This window comes from Carcharodon carcharias, chromosome 4, assembly GCF_017639515.1.
Source record: "Carcharodon carcharias isolate sCarCar2 chromosome 4, sCarCar2.pri, whole genome shotgun sequence".
NCBI classification, from domain to species: Eukaryota; Metazoa; Chordata; class Chondrichthyes; order Lamniformes; family Lamnidae; genus Carcharodon; species Carcharodon carcharias.
Window position 1 is genome coordinate 59,147,639 of NC_054470.1, and position 22,277 is coordinate 59,169,915.

General features: G+C 43.9%; 1 protein-coding gene across 1 annotated transcript in view; it reads right to left on the reverse strand.

Annotated features, from left to right (window-relative positions):
- Positions 1 to 4,363: 4,363 nt before the first annotated feature.
- Positions 4,364 to 22,277, reverse strand: part of LOC121277352 (methylthioadenosine phosphorylase) — a 210,576-nt gene continuing 192,662 nt past the window's right edge. Inside the window, exons 7-8 of the mRNA XM_041186728.1 lie at positions 13,334 to 13,456; positions 4,364 to 4,533 (exon numbers count right to left, since the gene is read on the reverse strand). Of these exons, the coding sequence (XP_041042662.1) occupies positions 4,495 to 4,533; positions 13,334 to 13,456 (162 nt within the window). The 3' untranslated portion in view covers positions 4,364 to 4,494. The remainder of the gene's footprint in view (positions 4,534 to 13,333; positions 13,457 to 22,277) is intronic.

Here is a 22,277-nt window from a genome sequence, read left to right on the forward strand (position 1 = left end):
AGCCATGACCTTATTGAACGGCAGAGCAGGCTTGAAGGACTGAGCTGCCTACTCCTGCTTGCATGTTTGTATGTAAATTTGCCAATGATACAGAGATAGGCGGCATTGTAAGCAATTTAGTGAAGCATAAAATTGAGATATTGATAGATTAAGTGAATGTATCAAACCGTGACAAATGGATTTCAATGTAAAAAGAAAGAAAAATTGCATTTATATAGCACCTTTCATGGCACTGGATGTCTCAAAGCAGTTCAGAGCCAATTAAGTACATTTGAAATGTAGTCACTGTTATAATTTAGGAATATAGCAGCCAATTTTCACACAGCAAGCTCCCATAACATCAATGTGATAATGACCAGATAATCTGTTTGTTATGTTGATTGAGGAATAAATATTGGCCAAGACACCAGGGATAGCCCCCCTGATCTTTACTTGGTTGATGGACGTGAGGATTTGTTGCCGATCCCCTTGTTATTGGTTTTTAAGGAGTCTGCACTGATCCTCTTTTTCCTAATATAATTGTAATAATGTTTGTGTTGATTTTGATAATTCCTTTAAATTTTCTTTTCATACTCTCTTTTTGTAGCTCTTACTATCTGTCTTATCACCATTTGCTGTTCTTTTATCTTGCCCATTGGCAAGGGTCTGTCCTAACTTTTGCAATTTTAATGGAGCAGGGAATTAAAACATCAGGCGCTGGAAGCTCAGGGTCACATTTGCTGACTGAATAAAGATGTTTCACAAAGTGGTCACCCTATCTGTGTTTGGTCTGCTTGAGGAAATCATGTAAGGAGCAGAGAATACAGTATACTAAATTGAAATAAGTACAAATAACTCATTGTTCCCTTATTCTCCTTCCCATATTCACTTGGAAGGAGTACTTGGGACCTTGAGAAAGGGTGAGGTAAAAGGGCAGGTATTGCATCTTCTGTGCTTCTTGTTGTAAGGAGTCATGGGGAGGGGAGAGTATATTGGGGAGATTGAGAAGTGGACCTGAGTGTTACGGAGGGACAATTCCTTCATAAAGTTGAAGTGGGGGGGCGGGGGTGGTTGTTGGAGAGGAGTAGTTGTGCTTGGTGATGGCATTTTGCTGTTGGAGGCTGAAATGGCAGCAGATGATATGTTTAATGTGGAGGCTGGTGGGATGGAAGGTGAGGACAAGGGGGGTACTGTTGTGGTTCTGAGAGGACAGGGGGTGAGAGCAGAAATGCAGGAAACAGAATGAACATGGATAAGGGCCCTGCCGGCCATATTGATGATGGAGGAGTTGGTGGGGATGGTTGAGCTTTTACTTTTGATGAAAGGTTACCAACCCGAAATGTTGGGCTGAATTTTGCCAACGGAAGTTTTTCCTCCAGACTTTGGGGTCATTTCCAGATTGGCAACCCAGGTGTGCGCTTGGCGGGACTTCTTGTTCAATCTTCTGGGAAGTGTCTAATTAACAGTCCACCTGCAGGATCGCCATCCAATTAGGGATAATTGATGGAATGATGAGTCAACAGTACAAATGAATGCACAACATTTAAAGGCCCATTGGCAACATCTGCAGTGGCTGCACTGAGAAGTGAGGAGGTTTCTTTCAGCAGGGAATCATCAGAAGATAGATGCCAGACCTGGAAGAGATGCACCAATATTCAGTGACAGCTCCCTAGGTGTCATATTACAGGTGGCGAGGGTATGGAAGCAGGTCATGTTTCTGGAGGACACGAGGCGGAGGCCAAGAAGGCTTGCTGGAGGTGGCTGAGGAGGCCAGCAGCCGAGGTCTTGTCAGCAGGACCTGAATACAGTGCAGGAAGCGCTTTGATGACCTCTTGAGGGTTGACAAGGTGAGTTCCCTGCAATTACCAGCTGGCAGCCATGACTCTCACCTCATTAGCAGTCCTCAGCACAGGAAGGCAGACCGGACCATTCTGTGCAGCAACAGAGGCATGTCTTAACAGGTCCATTCATAAGTATTCATGTACACAGATGGCACTCACACAGGCTTGAAGTGCTGACCTTGTGTTACCCATCCTGCAGTGAAGTCCATCAAACGTTGCTGCGCCTTGTGGCTCCCAAACGGAATCCCTCATGTTCTTAACACCCCTCTCTTTTTCACTGCAGGAGAAGAGAGCACATAGCGCGCAGAGGTTGGACCGAGATTGGTGTGCCCTCACTGGCAATCCTGACATCAATAGAGGAGACAGCTATGGGCATCAGAGAACTGGGAATGGGAAAGTGGAGCAGAGACCGTGAAAGCTTTGATTGTTAATCTTGCAATTGTATCCAAGCCACTTCTTCAGGGGTGCATTTGTGTCCATAAGTGAACATTTCAAACTCAGGACCGTGAAATGGAATGAAACCGCTCATGCATAAGTGCTTCACGAACTGAGGTCTTCTCTCTCCCTCAGGGGCTAAACTAGAGGCTCATCAACAATGGCATAAGAAGCAATTACAGGTCTCCTAGGAATTAATTGTGTCCTCCACCAGGTCAGACATACTCGCAATGGTGAGTGAATTCAACACTCAGTTGAAGGTAGAATGGGTGACACAAGGTGAGCGGCAGGTCACATCTGAGTAAGAGCAGGTGATAGAGGCAGTGATGGCTGTGGCTAGTCCCCATTGGAGGACAAGGATAGCACCAGCAGCAGGCCGACGAGTGGATGCAGGAACAGTGCAGCAGCCTCCACAGATGTTTTCAGTTCTGATCACTTGGTTGCAGTGATGGCTCAGAGATGCACAGGAACATTACTTGATGCTCTCCCGCTCTTGGTTAGCAGGAAAGTGCAGGTGGGCCCTGAAAGGGCAGAAGAAGACAGGGCTGATGGCAATGGAGACTCTCTTCAAGGTGCCTGCTGCTCTGCAGGTGACTACTCAGCCTCTCTGATGGAGGCACAAATGCTGACTCCTGGCCCCCACGACAAAGGCTACTCATACACAGATGCAGTTGGGCCAGTCTGTGGTGGGAACCTCAAAGGCACCCCAACTCAAAGGATGGATGCCATGAGCATCTGATTTACTGGAGCACAGAAGCAAGCAGGCTGCCTCTACCTGCTCCAGCCACACAGGGAACACGTTGAAGTATGCAGAATAGAATGTGGAAACACTACTAACTTCATAATGGGAATCACATCAGTGCTTTGTCTTATGTGACTGTTGTGTTGATTTTTCTTTATTGTAATGAAGCGGTTAGTGCTGGCTAAATGATAAGGCATATGCAGTTCTTATTCCTCATATACCAAATAGAGTAGCGTGGGAGTGAAATCTGTGATTGTAATGATTCAAAGTGTTGCATTGGGAGGGTTAGTCGTTTAGGATTAATTTGATCAAGGGAATCTCAATCTTGTCATGAGCTTGTGAGTACAGCCACTACTGCTATCACAGGGGCCCGTGTGCTTAGCGTGCAGAACAGGCAGCCCAGGACTCAGGTGAAACACGCCTGGATAAGGGAGACACAGGTTTCTCTTGCATGCATGTGAATGGGTGCAGGCATCAGCGGAACCTCTGTGTGGCCCGGCTCCGCTCTTAACTCCTCCTCCTCTTCAGAGGACCTGGAACACTCATCAGCCTCTTTTGGTGCCAGTTCCACTGCTCTCTGTAGCGTCAAGCTTTGCACAGTACACAACTTCTATATGTGAGAGCTTTGAAGAGCTGAGTTGGAAGTCACCCCCAGACTGGTCAAGGCACTGGAATCACATTTTGAGCGAGCCAATGGCCTGCTCAATGGTTGCCCTGGTTAACAGATGCGTACGGTTGAATCTCTGAGGTACCTCTGTGGTGAAGTTCCACGCTGGGTGGCATCAGCCATGTCTTCAACAGATACACCTCATCACCCAAAAGCCCCCATGAAGGCTATCTGGCAGTGTGAAAAGTTAAAGCACTTGAGACTGCCTCAGTATGAGGGAGTCAAGACAGCTATATCAAGAAACTTCGTACACACTTGCGGGAACCTGTCACAGAGTTTGTTAAAAACTTGCCCAATTTCTTCTACATTTAATGGCCTACTGTCCATGAGGGGTGCCAAGGTTACAATGATTAAAATCCATCCTTACTGATCGAAAACCAGTTTTGAGATGCAAAATTTTCATGCAATTAGGCAATGGGTTGGTGAAATCAAAGTAATGAGTAATATTTTTAAAAGTTAATGATTTTCATCTGACCCCAGAAATGTAAGGCACAAGTTCAGATAACTTGGTGGAAAAAGAATTTGCTCAAACAAGTGATCTGAATTCATTGTTATCTGGGGTCGGCGAAGTTAACAGATGAGAGGAACTTTTCCCCACTTCTGTAGATAACAACAATAAATCATGGAATAAACTGGGTATGAGAATGGCAAACAAAGTAGATGTAGGTGATTATAAAATTCGATGCCATCAATTCAGGAGACTGTTTGAATTTTTATTGATGTGATGTATACAGTGACAGTAACATATTGGGAACAGGTAGTGAACATAATCACTGGTATTGGCTGTAACGTGAATTGAGGAGTTGAACCGTCTTCCAGTCACTTAAGTTTTAATGCTTTGGCAACATAACTGATCCTTCCTGAGAGACCTGAAAATCAAAGATAAGCATCGTTGAAACACATAATTCTTTGAATTGACTGTAAGTAAAATTATCCTTCACTGTAACAATGACAAATACAGGGGGAAACTTGCAACTTTAGCTGAGACAGGAAATGATGATATTGGACTGGCAGCCGCAATACAGTTTGCTTAATTTTCCTAAATGTCAGATTGAATGGAGATATATAACAGGTAGCTAACCCGATGCTGCCAATTTTCTGCCCCTACCGCCCTCACCCATACATTGTATCCCAGAGAAGGTCAGACAATGTTATCACCAGACTAACCACTAGATTTTGGGTTAGTGTCAGGGCAGGGCATTGTTTCTGGCTCTCCAAATGACCAAAAAAAAAGGGCACTGGGGCGATTTTAATAATGGAAACCAAAGTAGTTAATTATATTTTCCCATGCTACTTAGCCACCTGGGAAGTGCCAAGAGTTTACAATTTCATGTTTTTACCCTCTCAATTAAACCAGCAGCAGACAGCCTCACAAAACTGGTGAGGTCCTTTCTAACAGACACATATCAGGTCCCGATGAGATTGTTGGAATCATAATGCAGCATGTTTTTACTAGGAGGTCTGGTGGGAAATAAAGTGACTTTCTCACCAAAAACAACATGAAGGTAGAGTGGATCAGCACCAGGAGAGACAGAAAAAATTCAGTTTTAAACTTTATTTTCTACTTCCCTTGAAAAATAAAGGAGTGAAACAAGTGCTTTGTTTTCTCTGAAGTTTAGATATCATTACATGGACAAAGCAGCCATTTTTTATACAACAAAGTCACTTACAACAGCAGAGATGAATGACCAGTTGAGCTGCTTTTGATTAAGGCAACACCAAACACAAATACAGAGTACCACAAAAGCTTTACCATGAGCCAGGAAGGGCTTTAGTTTGAAATCTATCCGTGAGACGACACCTCTGACAATGCAGCACTTCTTCAGCACTGCATTGGAGTGTCAGCAGAGATTATTACTCAATTCTGAAATGGGCTGGTACCCACCTGTCTACTTGGTCAGAGGTGAGAGTCACACTAGTTCAAATCCTCTCCATCTCAAAAAAATAATGGCCAGGATTTTTAGGTGTTAATTGTCTGGAGGTGGGACTTCCACCCCTCACTCAGGAGAAAGTTCCGCCTCAGAGAGCAACTGGTCAATCTGATTGGCCGGCCATCTCTAGTCCCAGCGTTGCCAGAAGCTGTGGTGGACAGGACTGGGTCTCCCAAGACAGGACTGAGTCTAGGTCCTGGGGGGGTTGAGGACCAGGTAAGTGCGGGGGATTCAGGGCGCGGAGGGGAGGTGAGGCCTGCGGGAAGGGGTGGGGTGGTGGTGGAGAAGCAGGAGGGTAAGGTAGAGGAGGGAAAGGCAGGGGAAGGAGCACCCACAGGTGTCAGACCTTTTTAAGGAGAGCCCAATGTTGAAAGCAGACTGTTGATGTCCTACCCCTCCTTCCTGCCCCAAAGCCTGAGCAGGGTCAGTTCCCAGGTTTCCCCCCTACCCCTGCACTACTCAATGCTCCTGTCAGTTTGAAAATTGAGGCAGGACAGGTATTGGCCCTTAAGTAATCATTAATCGGTCACTTTTAGAACAAGGACAGGCAGGCCAGCCTAGGCCTCGCCTGTCCCAAGGTAAAACTGTGGAGAGATCAGGGAGGGCAGGAACCCAGTGGGAAGGCCATCCAGGAATTTTACAGACACCCCCCACCCCTACTGCCGGCAAACTCACTGGCAAGGGAACGTAAAATTCTGCCCAATGTCATTAATACCAGTTTGCTCATTAGCATCTCTGCTTTCAAGCCTCAGAAATGTCAATGTTGGTCACCTCACTCAGAATGACAGCCATATTCCGTTTGGAAAAAAATCTTTAACATGTAAAATGTTTTTCTTTAAGTTACATATGGAACTCATTTTTATTTACAAATTGTCATTTGACAGTACAGAACTTGAGTGTTGCTGAAAAAGGATATGCTGTCGAAGCTTTTCATATTGTGCTCATCAGTATAGTTCACAAGAATACCAATAATAAAGGGACAGTTTATACTGCATGAGAAGCGAGTGGTGATTGATTGGCAAATGGACACTGATTGATAGAGGCGTTGCCATGGAGAATGCACCAGTGAACAGTTAACTGCCAAGCTTTTGTTCAAATTCAAACCAGGAAGGTTGACTCCGATTGGTCAAGACATTGCCAAAAAGACATTCTGCCTATCACATAAATGAGCAATATGGTATCTGAATTTCAGTGCTGTTGTGATGCTAGATATGCAGGCTGCATATCCCAAAGACTGGCAGATCATATCAAACAGTATGTCCCACTGAGTGTTCATTACAGGCAATGTACAGATCGTACCCAACCAGCCTGTGCTTGTAAAACTCAAAATATAATGTCCAACATTAGATGCCATTCTATGATTGGATAGCACTTACTAAACAATCCTGATGGTGTGGCTCACCTACGCATGCTAGAAGCTACATATATTCACACATGGGAAATGTCCTTTGCAGACGGAAGGCGCATGTCTACACATTGTGCCTTTTTCAACGAAACAAAAGATTGGGGGGGATAGCTATTCCTTCGTTCATTTCTCGTGGTAATGTCAGGATAAATTGATGTTCCCTTTACCACTGGTATTCTTGCAAACTGTCCTGTTGAATGCAACGTGAAAAGCTTTGACAGCATACCTCTTTTCTCAGCAATATTTACAAATTGTTTTGAGTAAGGCATATCAGAGCATAATACTGAGTGCTTATTTCATTACACCATCTGGAAGAATTTGATTCCAAAAACAACAAATTGAGAGGGCAAGTCTTTTGCTGCCAAGCCATGCTCAAAAGTGTCATAGGTTAATGGGAGTTCAGGAGAGAGTGGTGACTTGATGAGAAATTTAGGCAGCAACTGAGTTGTAACGATCTGGGCTTTAAAATGTTAGATAAATGAAGACTTGAAGAATGATCTCAGTTTCCCCACTCTCTTAGTTGAGCTCAAAACGTGGCTCACTTATGCTTGCTAGAAGCGACATTCATTCACTGGGACCATTCTCTGGAATGAAAAGGAATATGCTCAAGCCTTACACCTTTTTTGAATTACCCAGAAGGATGGGGAGCCAATAGTTCCCCATTCCTTTCTACATTGCAACAACTTGGCTAACCAGAGCTGACTTGCCAACCAATTAGCACCTCTTTTTCCTGTGGTATAAACTGTTGTGATCATTTGGAATTTGGCATTCTTATATTGTTCTGATGCATGACAAAGCAACTTTAGCAACATGTCTCTCTTTTAAGCAATATTCTTTCTATTTTCCTGATGCAACTGACTCTTGTTGGGTAATAGTTTCAAAGACACCAGAAATCGCCTGACACCTCAGACCCCTGTGGCCATTCTCATTAGTGTGAGCTTAGATAGTGTGCATCAGGAGGCGAATCAACTGAGTGCCCAACTTCACTCTATTACATTATATGTGTAATTAAATAACCATATCGATCCTACAAAGAGATAATGGGCAGAATCTTCTGTTCTGGAAACTAGGTCCAGTGTTGGGAGCAGAAGTCAGAGTGATTCTGCTGGAGAGCAGGGGGGGCTCAACATGAGAGATTTTGCACTGTTCAGCTAATCAATTATGCGTCTTGTGGTGGGGTGGGCTGGAAGTGACATAGGCTCCAACATCCAGGTGTCAGATTTAAATGGCACCTGGACAGTCATTCACTCTTCCACTCTACTCCTCGGCTGCCACCACCATCCCCACCTGCCAACCCGGATCCTGCCCGGTCTCACTCCTCCCCTGTGCCGGCCTTGGAGAAGCTTGTGCTACAGGTAGCCGATATCTCTCAATGATGGTGTGAAAGGAAGGTAAAAGCAGCGTCTACTGACCTCAAAGTCCAGGATGAAGTCTACCTTGCCAGGTGGATGCGACTTATGTACAATCATGAAAGTGAATGTTCTAAATTCCCGCTGACAGTCACTTAATTTGGAGGGAAAAACAAGATTCCAGTGTGTTGGCCTTCCAATGAGCATTCATGAGAGGCAAATAGGGTTTCCGATTCAGCTCCATAGGACACTTGACCCACCTTTAAGTCACCATAAAAGTCTGGAGAACAAGATTCCAAACTAATTTCCTGTCCACCTGCTAAATCTTGCTTCCCTGCCTGCCACGATTCCCGCTGCTGGCGGGAACAGAAGATTCCACCCAATGTTACTAGTACAGGAAGATTGAAGAGATCAAGATCCATGAGAAGACAAAAATGAGAACTGGACAGGGGGTTTATCCAATTTCTTCCTAGTTGAAATAACGCACTAAGGGCAGAATTTCATTCCTCTCCTCAGAGCAGGCAGGCAGCTGGGGATCCTATACAATCAAGTGGGAAGATGTGGAGTGCCTTCCTGACTCCCCCTGATGAAGTCAGGGCGAGGAAGGTTGCTGCCGACCTATGGCTCTTAGGCCAACTGAGGTCCTTAGTGAGCCTCATTCCACTGCCGCTTTATCCTGGCAGCCTCTTTGCAGGATTTGGGAGAGGGTGTTGCCCACCTGATCTGGCACCCTGTGCTCTGCAGAGCAGCCCCTGAAGTGTTGTCCCGCTGGGAGAATTCCCTTGCCCTCAAAAAAGACTCCCACCCCTTACTCGCAATGATCTGCCTGACTGGTCCTGACATGCCCCTGTCATTCACCTTTCTTCTGGGGCTTCCAGCAATGCTTCTGGTCCAGGGCCTGCTGCAGTACCAGCAGTGGCCATCGTTCCTGCTACCGCTGAAAGCCTCACATTTGGCTGGCAACTCTTGAAGGCAGCATCTTTGCTTTTAAAGGCCCAGGAACCGTCTTGGCTGGCACTTTCAATCCTGCTGAGGCTCCCAGAAATGGCTATATCGGGGCTGTCAGCAATTTTCTGGCATGCCATTTCTGCAACCATTAAATTCAGCTCCTATGGTGCAAAATTGTAAATGGTAATGTCCTTTGTTTGCGTTTGGGTGTGGTTTGTTAACCAAAAGAGCACCCACAGCATGCATGCACTTTTGAAGGGAATTGCACCAAATGCTATACTAGTGAAGGTGGCAGTACGTGTGCTGTGAAAGGGCATTGTACATGTGCGGAGCAGACAGATAATGATGTCTGTCAACACACAATGCTGCTTTGATGCCAGTGGTGCCATTTTCGAGCTCAAAACCCTCTCAATCTTACAGAGCTAAACATGTGTTCAGCAACAGAAAGGCCCCCCACCCTGAGCCTTCCGTCTGCACCGCCACTTTTTAAAGAAATTAACAACTACTTTCAGGTTAATGCTGGTTAATTTCTTCCAGCTGTTCGATTTCACAAGTATTTGATGCTTTCTATCGTTGCTTCAAGGTGCAAAAATTTACATGCATGTGCTAATGGAATTTTTGCAACTTCAAAGCTTCTGCACAAATTAATTCATCCAAGACAAGCGCACACTAGTTCCCTTTGGAATACAGTATGACTGTGAGAATGAGATGCTATGCAGAGCAGGATAAGTTGCTGGAAGAGGGAGGAGGAGAAGGGCCCTCAGCAGAAGGCCATATTCATCCAGGGTGTTAAGGGAGCAATTCTGCGACCTGAACCTCAGTAAGGAAACGATGTGTGAAATGTTGTGCTTCAATAAGGATACCCCCACTGAAATCTGCCACCTGCTGCAGTCGTAACTGCTACCTTAGAACAAAGCAAGGACTGTACTGCCAATGACTTTGATGGTGACCCTGATGATGAACTTGGAGCTAGAGCTATTGCAACATCAGTTTCCTGTCCACGGTTGAGAAAGGCAGGACACTGAAATTCGCTTTTCAAAGAGGGCTAACTACATATCATTCTTTCTTGCCAGAGAGAAACAGGTGGAGCGAGCACGTGGTTTTGCAAGGATAGCAGTCTTCCCCATGGTAAGATGTGCACTGACTGCAGCAGGAGTCACCTGTCAACTCTTCCCTATACTGGAGCCAAAAGGAGTTCCACTCCTTCAGCATCCAGCTGGTGTATGACTACTGGCAGGAAATCATGGATGACAATGCCTGGTTTCCTGGCAGCAGTCATAAGGCATTTCAGCTGCTACGGCAAAGCAAAGGATGGCAATTGGACAACAAATGCTATCCACTGACAACTTGACTGAGGACTCCAGTGCACAACCCATGTACATATCTTCGGCATGTATATAATGAAAGCCATACTGTTACACGAAATGTGATAAAAACAGACCACTGGCATGCTGAAATAATGCACACGCACCTTGCGCTGTACTTGTTAAGCCCTGCAGTAATTGAAAGAGGAGCTGTCAAGATTTGTGGTTGTTTCTAAAGCCTCTCCATTAGGGGACAGCCCTCGCCACCAGCTATACAGTGAGCAGCCCAGGAGCAAGAGCATAAGAAGATGGTGCGGGAAGAGAAGGAAATCAGGGAGCAATTTAGACAGCCCCTTTCTGATTGGGCTGATCATGAGGAAGTCATGCAAATGCAACAGCAGTAAAGGCAACCCTAATTCCCTATTTATCAACAGGCCCATAGTGGCAGAGGCGGCTGATCAGGTGGTCTCAATGTCAGCGACATTGCGACAATCCATAAGCTTCTCACATTTGTTGGAGGTGAGGATAGAGGAAACAGGGCGGGGAAGCTACAAAAGACAGCTTGCAGTAAAGAAAAGAAGCTGGGATCATCTTTGCTTTTCAGGATGATCCTGGAATGGTGAGCAGTTTTGGCAAATGAGAGCAGGACCCACGAGTGGATCTGGGGCTGAGTGGCTAAACCAGTTGTTTGGCGTATTCAAGTTTGCATCAATTGAACCTAAGGGAGTGGAGATCAGGGCCTTACCGTGGAGATCAGGGCCGTACCGTGGAGATCAGGGCCGTACCGTGGAGAACAGGGCTGTACCGTGGAGACCAGCGTTTTACCATGGGGGATGGTCAGCGCAAGAGAGAATAATGTTTTCCATAAGTGGACACAGAAGGAAGTGATCAGAGATGGCCTTATCTGTGATTGATATGATGGAAAGACGCTCTCTGATTCCCAAAAAATGCAAGAAAAAGGTGCAATGCTCAGCCAGCTGCCCTTTGACCTCTGGGGCTTAGGTTCAAATCCAATCCTTGCTGCTGACTCTGAGTTCTGTGCAAAATCTGTTTCAACAGTCCCAAACTAGAATCTAGTGTATAAGCTGATGGCACCGAACTCCTCATCATTTGAAACTAAATTCAATATCTAATTCAGAAAGGCAATAAAGATGTTGGGTGTGAGAAATAGAAAAAGTAAAGCCGGTGCAGTACACCATTCACCATCAGCATTTAGCGAAGGCTTCACCCTCCTAAAATTTCTTTCCAACAAGTAGGTTTGCATAAGTTATTCAATAAATTAGCTTTCCGCTGCAATAAATCTGGTTTTCATCCCATTTATCTCCTGTTGATGTAATTGGAATGTTGACACACAGTTCCTGTTCTTTTAAGAATGGCATTTGCAATATGTTTTGTGAAAATTTCCATCATCTGTATCAAACTAATAAATATGTTGTTTTAAGTATTTTGGTTTCAGAATATAAGGCTCAGAGAGGAAACTTCCCTAATTTTGGAGCAGACAGAGCTTTTGTTTTGGTGCATACTATATCTGACTGGGAGGAGAAACAATTGGAGGGAGAAATTTGCACATGTAGTGCCACTCTCACACTACATGTGTGGCCTGCATAGCATTCTTCAATGATATCATTGAAGAACGTCTTGCTGATAGAGGTCGCACAACGCCTGCCCCCTGGAATCAAAATAAGTCTGCCTAGTGCCATTGGTACATGAATGAATTTCTCCCCCATAAAGAAGTGTTCAAAAAGCATAAAAGAAAATTACACATATGTGTTAACTTTTGTTTTAAGGCCAACAAATTTGTAAATGGTTAAAATTTCGTTAGAACATGTAAAACACCTTATTAAACAAAAACAATTAGCCGTTGCATTCATTCCTTTCAAATTATAAATTGCTTCTGGACTGCTTTTTCTTCTAGGGGTTACCCAACCACAATGATTTTAAGAATGAACAACGATGACAGCTTTTCAATTGTTTATAGAATGTGTCACATGGAACCCCACAACAGCTACCCATGGGAAGAAGATGTTTTAGGCACTCGGTACTTTCTAATGTGTAGGCGAGCCTTTACTGATGGACTTTCCCTACAACTAGTGTGTGTATGCATGTACAAGGGCCAGAGCACTCTATCAATAGCATTTCTAGTTCTTTTCCTTTAGGACTAAAAGAAATATCAGAAAGGAAGTCAGAACAAGCTCTACACTGGAAAATTCGTCTTATAATTTTTTGCATCAGGGAAAGCCTCACAGTTAGCACTGGTTGCCTAACTTTAGGTTTATAAAACTGAATTCTGCAAATCTAAAATAAAAACAAAAAGCACTATAAATATAAAGTGGGGGAAACTTTCCAACTTTGGATTTTTGGTAGGGAGCCTCACCAGTCAAGAATACACATTGGACATTCTGATATGCACTGCCTGTGGTTTCTGACCATGTAAAAGAATAGTTTGAAAAATAACACCCCTAACATCTGAATTTCTGATACACAGTTGGAATATAGACTCAAACCCACAACTTTCTGAACTGGAGCAACGACGTTACCATCTTAGGCAATTTGACAATTACAGTAAAGTAGTTGTACAGGCTCTATTTCACGCATCAGACAAGGCCAAGGTTTGTAGCTGCTTGTCTTACAGCTGAGGATTGGGTTTACATGTAGTCGCTAAACATCAAAGACTAATTGCTTTTGCATTGTGATCTATCAAATCGCTGTTAGGTTGTATTTCCATAACTTACTCTCAAACTCTTGATACTCTCGGACCAATCCATGGATGCAATCTGTGGAATTGCGGTGAGAATAATACTCAAAGCCTTGTTTGCATTCTCCTTCATTATTTTGAGGACCTTTTCCACAGACACCTGTAGTTTGAATGAGGTAAAAAATGATCAGTTCTCCTTATCGAAAATAATTTGCTTACTCATTCAAATCAATGGTGGAGGAGTTCTTCTGTCTGTTGCGTGAGACAAAATTATAAACACTTTGCAAAAGCCTTTTAAGATTTCCACATAAAATGCCCAAAGGGAATTGTTCCCATTCCCTCCCCACAACATTACTTCCTATGGAGAAATGTGATCCTTAACGAAAACAGAAATACCTGGAAAAACTCAGCAGGTCTGGCAGCATCGGCGGAGAAGAACAAAGTTGACATTTCGAGTCCTCATGACCCTTCAACAGAACTAAGTAAAAACAGGAGAGGGGTGAAATATAAGCTGGTTTAAGATAGGGGGGGGGCGGTGGTTGTAGGGACAAGCAAGCAGTGATAGGAGCAGATAACCAAAGGATGTCACAGACAAAAGAACAAAGAGGTGTTGAAGGTGGTGATATTATCTAAAAGAATGTGCTAATTAAGAATGGATAGCAGGACACTCAAGGTACAGATAGATAGCTCTAGTGGGGGTGTGGTGAAATAAGACTAAAAAGGCATAAAAGGTATACATTTAAAAATAATGGAAATAAGTGGGAAAAGAAAAATCTATATAAATTATTGGAAAAAACAAAAGGGAGGGGGAAGAAACGGAAAGGGGGTGGGGATGGAGGAGGGAGTTCAAGATCTAAAGTTGTTGAACTCAATATTCAGTCCGGAAGGCCATAAAATGCCTGGTCAGAAGATGAAGTGCTATTCCTCCAGTTTGGGTTGAGCTTCACTGGAGCAGTGCAGCAAGCCAAGGACAGACATGTGGGCAAGAGAGCAGGGTGGAGTGTTAAAATGGCAAGCGACAGGAAGGTCTGGGTCGTTGTCGTTCTTCACCGCCCCTGGCGGCATTCCGTAGGGATTGTTCCCACCGTGACACCCTGGTCCACTCCTCCATCATGCCCTACTCCTCAACCCCCACCTATGGCACCTCCCCATGCATATGCAAAATATGCAACACCTGCCCCTTCACTTCCTCTCTCCTCACCGTCCAAGGGCACAAACACTCCTTTCAATGAAGCAGCATTTCACTTGCATTTCCCCCAACTTAGTCTACTGCATTCATTGCTCCCAATGCGGTTTCCTCTACATTGGAGAGACCAAACGCAGATTGGGCGACCGCTTTGCAGAACACCTTCGGTCTGTCCACAAGATTGACCCAGACCTCCCTGTCGCTTGCCATTTTAACACTCCACCCTGCTCTCTTGCCCACATGTCTGTCCTTGGCTTGCTGCATTGTTCCAGTGAAGCTCAACGCAAACTGGAGGAACAGCACCTCATCTTCCGACTACAGCCTTCCGGACTGAATATTGAGTTCAACAACTTTATATCTTGAACTCCCTCCTCCATCCCCACCCCGTTTCCATTTCTTCCCCCTCCCTTTTGTTTTTTTCCAATAATTTATATAGAATTTTCTTTTCCTACCTATTTCCATTATTTTTAAATCTATACCTTTTATGCCCTTTTAGTCTTATTTCACCCCCCCAGAGCTATCTATCTGTACCTTGTGTGTTCTGCTATCCATTCTTAATTAGCACATTCTTTTAGATAATATCAACATCTTCAACACCTCCTTGTTCTTTTGTCTGTGACATCTTTTGATTATCTGCTCCTATCACTGCTTGCTTGTCCCTACAACTACCCCACCTCACTTCCCCCCCCCACCTTAAACCAGCTTATATTTCACCCCTCTCCTATTTTTACTTAATTCTGTTGAAGGGTCATGAGGACTCGAAATGTCAACTTTGTTCTTCTCCGCCGATGCTGCCAGACCTGCTGAGTTTTTCCAGGTGTTTCTGTTTTTGTTTTGGATTTCCAGCATCTGCAGTTTTTTGTTTTTATCTCTGTGATCCTTAATGATCCGTATGCAACGTAGAAAAGAACAGACTCCTTGAGTATTGTAAGTGACTAAGACACAATATTGACATCACAACACTTGACAAACCGGATTGACTGGGGATCATGATATTTCAGGTTTCACAATGTTCCAAGATAATGAGCGGAATTTTACGCCAGCAGGATTTTATGTTCCCGCCGAAGTTGGATGGAGTTTAGAATGCCTCGCCGCATTTTACGACCTCATCCCCACTGCGACGGGGTCATAAAGTTCTGGCCAATATTAATGCTCCACCCATTAGTACTTCTCTCTGATGACAGAGTATTCAGTGATAGCTAGTACCAAACGTATAGTTTACTGCTGAGCTGCATTCCTATTACAATATTAGAGATCAGCTTGACTTAGTTAAAGTAGCACTTTCACCTCTGACTCAGAAGGGTGTGAGCTCAAGCCACATTTGTGAACTTGAACACATAATATGGGCAGATACTTCAACGCAGTGCTGCACAGTGTTTCATTGCCAGGCATATTTTGTCTGTCAAATGAAATATTAAAATAAGGTACCCTGTTCTAGTGATCCAGGTAGAATCAGGTAAATCCCATGGCACTATTTGAAAAGGAGCAAGGTGTTCTCCGAGTCTCCTAGCCAATGGCGCTCCCGTGGTCAATCATTAAATGGTTGCTATTTATGGGACCTTGCTGTCTGAAAATGATTTGCTAACAATAGTGACTGAACTTCAAAAGAAAATTAATTGAATATGAAGTATCAGGAAATAGGATTACATAGGGTATATGGCACAGAAAGAGGCCATTCGGTCCAACCAGTGCCTGCTGGTGTTTATGCTCCAGCCTCCTCCCATCTTTCCTCATCTAAATATACCATTGTAGTCATCTATTCCCTTCTCTCTCACATGCTTGTCTACTTTCCCCTTAAATGCATTTATACTATCCACCTCAACCATTCCCTGTGGTATTGAGTTCCACATTTTCACCACTCTTTGGGTAAAGAAGGTTCTTCTGAATTTACTGTTGGATTTCTTGGTGACTATCTTATATTGATGACATATCAAAATGCTCTTCCCCACAAGAGGAGACATTCTCTCTGTACCCACTCTATCAAAATCGTTCATAATTTTAAAGACCTCTATTAGGTCGCTCCTCAGCCTTCTTTTTTTGAGAGACATCCTGAGGTTGTGATCAGGTGCCTGTATAAGTGCCTATTTTATTTAACATTTATTCTTTTTTAAAAAAACATTTAAAGGAATGATTTGGATTACCTAATTCACCCTCACCTCTTCTGTAACCATTACCCATACTTTTGACTAAAGGGCCTGGATTTGTTCTCCAGGGATGGGAAACAGGGGTTGGGACTGAACCTGCTCTGGAAGGGTAAGGGAGGGAGAGGGTGCTTCAAGATGGAGGCACCCTATCTCTCTACTATTTTAAACATTAACCCAAAAAAATGAATCTTGCAGCCAGGTGACCACTATCGATGGAGAGATAGGGGGTGGTGAACTCACCACAGGGCAGCCTGGGACTACTGCTCTCTCCATCCTGCCAGGGAGGGCTTCTATTCCTGCCTGGCATGCTGGTTGCCAGGAGGCTGCTTCTAGGCACCTAAACTAGCCCCTGCTGCCTACGGGAACCTGGAAGCTGACTTCGAATGGAAAACGCCAATCACACATTACGCTCCACTCATTGAATAACTCCATCCTTGCCAACCTCCAATAATTTCCTGTCCTCTGGCATGTTGATTTCAAACGTGGCATCCTCATCTTCAAATCCCTCCATGGCCTTGTTCCATCCTACCTCTGCCATTTCTTTCAGGCTTATGTCCCTGGTCACGCTGACTGCTCTCCTGACTGGCAGTTTGGGTACTTCTTTTCTCTCTACTCAACCACTGCTAGCAAAGATTTCATTCATCATTTTTTCCCTATCCTCGTACACCTTAGAAGTGTAAAGTAAATGGAAGGAACATGTTTGTTACACTTAGAAAACTAATCCAATCTTTATTTGATTATATGAATGTAGATATTAAGACAATGCATTTCAGTTAAAAAGAACTCAAATTGGCATGATAAGTTTGATGCTTTTATTTTAAAAAAAGGCTTGACAAATGCAACACTGCCTCCACACCCCCCCCCTCCATATGAAATAAAATATATCATGCTGTGAACTATAGTATTACTCTGTGCTGGAAATTCAAATTAACCATTTTCTGTGTAAATGAGCCAGAAGTATCCATCGGGCAGATTCTTGTGAAGCTCCCGGGTGTGGGAAACAAGGCAGGACGGGCACTTATTGAGTGAGAGGCAAAACATCAGCTTCTCAATTAAGGGATGAAAGTTGGTGGCAGATTGAAAATGGATAGCGCGTTCTGAAGGCAAGCAGCAGGAACCTATTCTTAATACGTTAGCATGTCATGCATGCTTATTAAAGTACTGCTTCACCAGATTAAATTATACCTTTGGAATTAGAATGCAGCAAACAAGAAATACGCCTTCAGATTCACAACTGGTTTAAAGTGGCGTGCAGCAGGCGAGATGGTCTTCCTGGTGGATTTGGGTAGGACCTGCTTTTCTTGTAAGGGGAGATTTATTGAACCGGGGAGAGGAGGCATTGATGCATCGAGATCGGATGACGGCTGTGACAGAGGAACGGGGCATGGCTGACTGAGGGAGGGAGGGAGTTGGCAGTCCTATGAAGGCTCGTGGGGGACAAAGGGAAGAAGCTGGACTACACAGGGAAAGCAAATGTCTACAGACAGTAGGTCAGGCATGAGTGTGAGAACAAAGAACAAAGAAAAGCACAGCTCAGGAACAGGCCCTTCGGCTCTCCAAGCCTGCACCGATCATGTTGCCTGTCAAACTAAACCATTTTGCACTTCCGGGGTCCGTATCCCTCTATTCCCATCCTATTCGTGTATTTGTCAAGCTGACTCTTAAAACACCACTATCGTACCTGCTTCCACCACCTTCTCTGGCAGTGAATTCCAGACACTCATTACCCTCTGCGTAAAAAACTCGCTCCGCACATCTCCTCTAAAGTTTTCTCCTCTCACCTTAAATCTATGTCCCCTAGTAATTGACTCTTCCACCCTGGGAAAAAGCTTCTGAGTATCTACTCTGTCCATGCCACTCATAATTTTATAAACTTTCCATCAAGTCGCCCCTCAATTTCCGTCGCTCTAGTGAGAACAATCCGAGTTTCTCCAAATTCTCCTCATAGCTAATAACCTCCAGACCAGGCAGCATCCTGGTAAACCTCCTCTGCACCCTCTCCAACGCCTCCATATCCTTCTGGTAATGTGGCGAGCAGAATTGCACGCAATATTCCAAGTGTGGCCTAACCAAGGACCTATACAGCTGCAGCATAACTTCCCAGCTTTTATACTCAATACCCCTGCCGATGAAGGCAAGTATGCCATATGCCTTCCTGACTACCTTATTCACCTGTGTTGCCACTTTCAGTAACCTGTGGACCTGTACACCCAGATCCCTCTGCCCGTCGATGCACTTAAGGGTTCTGCCATTTACTGTATAATTTCTACCTGTATTAGACTTCCAAAATGCATTACCTTGCAATTGTCTGGATTAAACTCCATCTGCCATTTCTCCGCCCAAGTCTCCAACCAATCTATATCCTGTTGTACCCTTTGACAATCCTCTTCACTATCTGCAACTCCTCCAACCTTAGTGTTGTCTGCAAACTTACTAATTAGCCCAGTTACAGTTTCCTCCAAATCATTTACGTATACCACAAACCGCAAAGGTCCCAGCACTGATCCCTGCGGAACAGAGGGCAGATTAAGGATGATAAAGGGAGGGTTGAGAATGAAGAATGGCAAGTCAAGGGTAATTGGGGCACAGTTCCAATGTGCTGGGGGGCTGGCCAATGGTGACAGGGTGAATGCTAGTTGGTCAATGGTGATGGTGGAGGTGCTTGGTGACAGATTCAAAGGTGGAGGGTGGGGGGGTGTCACAACAGATCCAGGGATTACAAACTCCTCACAAAAAGCAAGTCTGATGCTGCTGGATGTCAAGGAGTGGATGCCTGTACGGGTGTTGTTGTCAGGGCTGGCGACTTCCTGCCCATTCTTCCTGCATGATTGGCCCTCATCTCTCCACATCTAATTGGCTTGCCTCCACATGATTGCACATGACCAGCCACTCTGCCTCCGAGCATAAGTGACACGCACTTCCAGTCCCTCTGTCCAGAACCTCAATGTGAGAAGAAGATTCTGCCCATTGTAAAGGGTTTGCCCAAAAGCGCAAGCAGATTGTATTCAAATTACTGTAAAAACAATACATGGCATTGACTTTGATGATAAAAGCTTTTAATAGACAAACAAATTATCCCTAGGTACCCCAAGCACCTGCAAACAAAACAAATTTCCACCTTTCCTCCAAAGAAAGGGAACTTTACTCTTGATTGAGAGGTGTAGCAATAAATGGTCAACAGCTTACACAAACTGCATGTGTTGTCATGGTTTTTTGCACAAGTTACCTAGTGCTGGGTCCCCCTTATATAATGTGGACGTATGATAAGAATACCTGGGTCTACTGAGCCTAGCCCATCCCTGTATGTTGTAATTTCTGCACATTGTCAGCTCCACGCACATCCCCCCGCAACCTAATGCAACCGAACAATTTCCTAGGAGCGGCTAAAGAAAAAGAAGGAAAAAAATCACAACAGACAGGACCATGCATCTTGATATTGTCTTTCCACAAATGCTAAGTGCCGCATGCAATTAGTACCACTTCTGGTGATGACAGGGTTTTCAAACCATGTGGAGTATTTGTACCAGTCATGGTGATATAAGAATGCAGGTAAAAAAGTGAGCAGCACAATGGAAAAATATACACACGGGCTTACTTAAGTAGGATGGGGGTCAGTGATTAGAAGTTGACTTACTTTGTTTCTCCAAGATACTATCTTGTACAGTACTTCACAGGTCATACTTGACTTATTGAAGCAAAACAGAGTGGACCTGTGCACAAAATATCTTTTGTGTGGCCAAGGCCCAGATGTTTATTTAATACATTCTTTTTTTTTAAATATCAAATTAAGTTTTAAAGGAAGTTTGCCTGGAATGTGTTTATCTTTTGACTTCTCCAAAAAGAATTTCTATTTATTAATTTCTGGGACTGTAAAGAAGGCATCTAGCTATGGAAATAGTTGGTCAATTTTTCCATTTCAAATGTTCCTGAGAGGACTAATTAAGAAAGAATAAAATAAACTTCAAAAGATTACTGGGGTGGAAAACAGAAGAAAAGATGTCTGAAATAAAAACAAAGATGTCACAAGTATTAAAAGCATGTGAATGGGCTGCTGTCGGGTAAATCAAAAATCGTTCCTTTATCCAATTGCTGTCAATAGGCAAGCAAATCATGACGTATGGATTGGAAACTTGCAACAGTTAAATGGGTGCTTCCAATATGCAGGGTATAGTGTAATCATTATGGACAATGTAATACCAGTTCTGAAGGCAGTGGAACTCCTCCCTGCCAATGAAAACTGCTTAGGTATAAATAAAACCTATGTAACTTGAGAAACGCATTGCCAAAAGAGGTAATTTCCATGGTTCAGTAAGATCTTAGATGCAGGATTTAAAAGAGCATGTGAAGAAAAAAAAACTCTGAGCTTAACATTATTTTGACAGATTAAAGATTTCTCACACGCCTAAGCACTCGTGCAAACACATCAAATGTCAATAAATTCATCCTGCTCTTGCATCCCATCTAGCAGCCAGCTAGAAAGGGAAATTCATAATGGTTTTAAATTTTTGCCTGTACTGGTTTTCTTAACTTGCACTTTTTCTCTAATGTTACGTTCCACATTTTACCTCAAAAATATCAGGTGGATTACCATATTAATTGAAGTGGTAATTAGTAAGCAACCATTAAACACAATCTTGAGTATGTCATGCCACTGTGAGTAATGGTTCCCTTGTGACACCGAACAGTCGAGATGCCATTTCAATTCAGTCAAAGGCTTGGCTGGGTCAGACATTTGGGATCTGCAAACACCCACATCACAGAGGAGGCATTTCAATTGGGCTGGTGCCTTTAATTGATGACTTAAGGGACTGTCTCCCTTGGACATGGTGGGCAAGCTGTGCCATAGCAGGCAGCAACAGAATGTCTAAATCAGCTAGCTTTGGAACAGCTTAGATAGAAAGTGGAGATATGGTAATGTGGCATCTGTATTATTTTTCTCAGAACTGAGGAGTATAGTTCTCAGTATGAAAGTTGTGTATTGTCTAATCATGTATTTTATACAAAACAAGCCAGTTTGAAACTGTGCCTGCTTTGACAGAATGGCTTTCAAACGACTTATGAGAAAAAACAGAACACCTAGGCAGCATGTGCAACAGTTTGTATCTACAAGATTTCTCTTTTTTGAACCCCAGCACATGATTGTATCTTGTAACCTCCTTCAGCTCTACAATTTTCCAGGGTCACTGCCCTCCTCCAGTCCTGACCTCTTGAGCATCACCTATTTTCATCACTCCAACATTGGCAGGCTTCAGCTTCCTGGACTCCAGGCTCTAGAATTCCCACCCTAAACCTCTCTGCCTCTTTCTCTCTCCTCCTTTAAGGCACTTTTAAAATTCTACCTCTTTGGCAAAGCTTGACAAACCTGTCCAACTATTTCCATCTGTGGCTTGGCTTCAGGTTTTGCTCCTGTGAAGCCCCCTGGGCAGTTTTCTATATCAAAGGTACCATACAAATGCAAGTTGCTGTGGTAAAATATGCACTCTGATCATAGGGAATTTGAGGTTCACTTACAGGACAGACCAGTGACACCAAATCAGAGAAAACACTTGATGGAAAATCCCAAATTTTTGACAGGTGGTCGAGTTTGTGCAGTGCTCCTCCAGCCAGTGCAGCTCAGGGCATGACTTGAGGGGGGGGGGGGGGAGCCAATC